General features: G+C 35.8%; 1 protein-coding gene across 1 annotated transcript; it reads right to left on the bottom strand.

Moving 5' to 3' along the window:
- Positions 1-3273: 3273 nt before the first annotated feature.
- Positions 3274-5023, bottom strand: LOC102603857 (premnaspirodiene oxygenase; the record flags this gene model as incomplete). Its single annotated transcript, NM_001318685.1, is given in 2 exon segments — positions 3274-4045; positions 4128-5023. Coding segments are annotated over 2 exon segments (1509 nt in total). The 3' UTR covers positions 3274-3424.
- Positions 5024-5226: the final 203 nt, after the last annotated feature.

The raw sequence follows: 5226 nt of genomic DNA on the forward strand, positions 1-5226 counted from the left end.
CAGCATGGTGGTCCAACGAAGTCTCCCTAAAGATATGCTGAAAGAAGAAAAAATGATGGAATAAGATAGAAATTAACCAATAGGTAAGAGGAAAACCCAATCACCTACACCATGGGTATCTCCACAAAATAACAGGCCATTGCAAACTGGAGCTTGTGAAATTCCTGTCATATTGCAAGAAGAAGTCAAAGAAGCACCACAACCACAACTAAAGAGTTTTATATGACTGAAACACCCAAACACCAAGTATATAGATGCAACTTTAGCAGAGGTGGTCCAGATCAAGAAGATTGCTACCTTGAATTCTTCAAAGAGTAGTAAGTGGAGAAGTTCAAAGGAAGAAGAGGTTCATAATGGATCACTCAAAATGGATGCAAAGAATAAATTAAGTTGGTGTGGAGGGTGAGTTTTAAAAAATAATCATCAACTTAATTAAAATCTAAGATATTTCAAAGAGAATCTAGAATAATCAAGACGTTTATAGAATTGAAGGAAGAACTCAAGATTTAGAGTTCTTGAGTGACATTCTAGAAATAAGTGGAAGGTATAGTTCTAAAAAAACTACCTCCATACTAGATCATTTCATCACCACCTACAAATAGAAGTGGTTAGAGTTGTATGTGTGCGTACTCTAATAAAGAGTGTGTGCTAAAGAAAAAAGTAAGAAAAATATGTACTCAAGAAAAGAGTGAGTGCATAAGAAAAATTGAGTGTTAAGAGTTGTAAGACCGAAGTTGGTCCTTGCTTAGAAATAATAAAATTCAAGTTTTCATGAGCAACCAATTATGCCCAACAATTCCCGAAGGACACTTCTTTTGGATCCAAACCACCACTCTTATCGGTTGGTCACAGCTAGCAGCCCTCCTTGGTCCAAGCCACCACTCTTGGCTCTCTACCAAGCCACTATTTTGAGTTGCGGCCTCAAGCATTAACCAACCTGGTCTAATACCTATTATTATAGACTGAATAATACAGTCCAACCCTTGAAGAAAGTCTATTAGGTGAGAGATCTCACTCAAGCCTATAAATTCCTTAATTTTTTTCTTATTAATCAATGAGGGTCAATAAGCACCAAACAAAGATGGTAAAAATTCCTCTACAATTAAGAAAAGTTGGTTCGCGCCCTTGAAAGGAGTCACCATTAATAGGAAACTCTTAACTCTCCCCACCAATAATTGTTTTTATATTATGCGAACTCAAACGGCGCATAGGTTCTTGACAACACTAATTTGTTTGCTAAAAGAAAAATCTGGTATAACAAGTTAAATTGCATAGATAGTACTATAGATAACTCAATATCTTAAAAGTTATTGGATTTTAATTAGTTCAACCATACGGTACCCAAAGCCCACTAATTCAAATTCGCATCTGGTACCTACTAAGGAGAGAAAGATCTATATATCATTATTTTTTTTAATAGAATTATCTTTACAAAGGTTTCTAACAATACTTTTTGTAGATTCTCGGAAGTGGTATGTATTGGCTTTGCATGTTGGTTGGATATTTGAGGAAGAATAGGAACAAAAATATTGTAGATACGTACAATATTTGGTGTTCAAATTGGTAGATACGTACCATGGACTTGAATATACTAATTCAACTATTATGCTTGTTAATTATAAGAGTGAAAATGCGACTGAAGAACAAATTAAACCAACACTGTGAGACTTGTAAGCAGGGGCGTAGCTACATTGGTGTTAGGGTATCCAATTGGACACCCTTTGTCGGAAAATTATACCGTATATTAAAGTAAAACGATGTACAAAGTGGTTAAATAACATATTCTGAACATCCTTGACACAACAAGATGTTGTAGCCTAGTGGTTTTAGGTGCCTTGAAAGAGTCAAGCATTTAAGCGTTTGTGAGTTTAAATCTTGCTAGCAGTAGTTTTAAACCTCTTTTATTCAAAAAATTTCATGTATATTAAACTTTCTGGCTACGCCACTGTTTTCTTTCCGAGTTTAATAAATGGTACCTAAGGAAAAGTGCGTAAACTAGAGACAAGTGAAAAATTGAACGAGAGCTTTATTTCAAAAAAATTCATGTATATTACGTAGTTTAATTTTAAAAATTTAATGTATATTACGTAGTTTAATTTTAAAATTTCTAATGCACTCATTAATCCAAAATATATATATATATATACTCGTACAATTCCTGGAAACCCTTCGTGAACTTTCTAGCTATGATATTACTTGTAAGATTTCCCAAACTGAGATGAGATGGATGAACGGAAATAGAATTGGGAAATTTTAATAGCAAGGAAAGTAGTGATGGTCCTGTTGTAGAAATATTGATTGAGATTAGACGTCTTGATTACAAATTAAGTGGCCTCATTGTTGAAGGAATTGAGTTTCGTCCTAAAACAATCGAATAAGTAGTTAGAGGCAGATCTAGAATTTTAAGTTTTATGGTTTATGTACTACAATTATTTTTGCTTTCGTGGTTTGAGATACATTCTTTATATTTATTAACTGAGTTTCTTGATATAAATGTAGAATTCGAGCAATAATTGCTGGTTCTGCAAAGCCGTAACTCTACTATGGCTTTGAAGTGTTCTCAAGTTGGCTCTGACATTATGATCATTAAAAAGAAACATGTATCTTCTTTTAATACATTTCATGTGCTCAAGTTGTCTCTGACATGTCATGTATCTTATCTTATAAAGAAACATTTGTAAGACACTACTGGCTCTGACATGTATTATAGAAAAAGTAGATAATACATGTATCTTCTTCTTTTTTTAATCTCAAGTTGGCTCTATTTCTGCAGTGCTGCTGCTGCTGGTGAATTGTTCTGTTTGATTTTGTAATTCTGTATTTGGTCCTTTCTTTGTTTCTGCAGCGCTGCTACTGGTGCTGGTGTTGGGGCGGAGTGATTGAGGGGAAGTTCTGGCAAGGAAGAGAATGAAGATGCTCTACCTACGTTTATCTATTGAATAGCAATAAAAGTTTTAAAATTTACATTTATATGTTCAACTGTATGTCTGTCATGAAAAATTGATAATGTTAGAAGCAGAATAATGTTGGAGGTTTATGCGGGGTGGGGCAGGGCAGGTGGGGGCAAAACAAAAGAATATGCTGGGATGGGCGGGGCGGGACAAAGTCTTTGTGCATTTACCCCGCATCGGCCCCACCACCACTCCACTTGTTATCCCTAGTGGCCCTTCTTTCCCAGAGAAATTTAATAGCAATATCATATATCCTGAAAGACACTAAAACATGTGACATGCTTTCAAATTTGTTCATTCTACTCTATAGGAAGGCAAATAATCATCAGCAAAATTTGAAATAAACAAAAGATGTTATTTGATCAAGATACATGTATTAGCAGTAGATAAAGCTGGAAACTCCAAAAGAAAAATAGGATAATAATAATTGGGATCAGTAGGAAATTATTCTTTAAAAAAGAAAATGTTGAAAATCATTGTCGAGGTGGTTCATAAGGAGTGGCAACCAAAATAAGGTCATCTTTTCTGGCAGCAGTTACTCCAACCAATTCAGTCAAGTTCAAGTCTTTTGGCTCCATTCCAATAGGGAGTTTCCAGTCGAAGTGATATAACAAATGAGCCAACGGCAAATAAACATTAGCTAAGCCAAATGATATCCCGGGACAAATCCTTCTCCCACTGCCAAAGGGAAGATACTCAAAATTGTTACCAACAAAGTCGACAGAGCGCTGCTCAAATCTCTCTGGCTTAAAGCTTTCTGCATCATCCCAATATTTCGGATCTCTTCCCAATGCCCAAACATTAACCATGACTTTGGTCTTCACAGGAATAGTGTAGCTGTTTATATCCGTCTCTTCCCTACATTCTCTTGGGACTAAAAGTGGAACTGGTGGATGGAGTCTTAGAGTTTCTTTAATGACTAACTTTAAGTATTTCAGCTCCTCTACATCATTTTCATCGAACGTTTCTTTGTCTTTAAAGGCTTCTCGCACTTCTGCTTGAGCTTTGGCGAACACACTTGGATTTTTCATCATTTGCACCATTGCCCAGACAAGTGTTGACGATGAAGTCTCTGTTCCCGCAGCAAACATGTCCTGCACATAGAAACAAAATAAGTTATTTGTGGTGATTGATCTTATGTACAAACAAATATGTAAAATATGCAATAGTACTTACGAAAATAATAGCTTTGATGTTGTTGTTGGTGATCGGAAATTGAAGGCCTCCATCATTCATAAGTCTTATAAGGACATCAATTAGATCTTCACCACCTAATGCACCATTAGTTTTCCCCATTGCAATGTTCTTCTTGTGCTCATTGATGACATCTTCAACAATTGCATCTACCTTGTCATGAGCATTCATAATTTTACCCTTCATTCCACTAAGCACATGAAGAAACTTCAGTGATGGAAAGATATCAGCCACATCAAATCCTCCTGCTAACCCTATCACTTCTTTGATTAGTTGTATAAATTTGTCCTGTTCTTTGAACACTTTCCCGAACGCTGATCTACATGTCATTGAACTTGTGAACAAAAACAACCTTTCAGTAAAATTAACCGGCTCACCCGAAGATGACCGGATAAAATTAACAAGGCGATCAACTTCATCACGCCTAATCGAGCCATATGACCGGACATTCTTGGCACTCAACAATTCCAAGACACAAATTTTACGCATTTGTCTCCAGTAATCTCCATAGGGGCAAAAGGCAATGTCAGATCTGTTGTAACAAACAATTTCCGGGGCCAAAAGTTTAGGCCTAGAGGCGAAAGCTATGTCATGAGTTTTTAGTACTTCTTTCGCCATATCAGGAGAAGTAACTACAACTGCAGAGACTTCACCAAGTTGAAGGTGCATAAGTGGTCCATATTTTTTGGCTAAATCTCTAAGGACATGGTGTGGAAGTCCACCAGCCATATGAAGCATACTTCCTAGTAAAGGAAGTTTCCATGGACCTGGAGGCAATTTTTTCGATTGGCTATTCGAGTTTTTCCATTTCCTTAACAAAAATAGAAAAGATAGAAAAAGGAAGATGGAAGCCAAGCTCAAGAATTGCATTTTGGAAGAGTTAATTTGTGTGTTTGGTGATTCTTCAATGTTCTGTTACATATGCTCTTTTATAGGCAAGAAATTAAATGGGATATTTTTTTCAGCAACTTTTGTTTACTATTATCTATTGAAGTCAAAACAATTCAGCTCACTCAAAAATACATACTGATTGATGCTAAAATATGAAATATTATTTTCAACATACTAATTGCTATGTCCA

Source organism: Solanum tuberosum, unplaced genomic scaffold (assembly GCF_000226075.1).
Source record: "Solanum tuberosum cultivar DM 1-3 516 R44 unplaced genomic scaffold, SolTub_3.0 scf00123, whole genome shotgun sequence".
In the NCBI taxonomy this organism is placed as follows: Eukaryota; Viridiplantae; Streptophyta; class Magnoliopsida; order Solanales; family Solanaceae; genus Solanum; species Solanum tuberosum.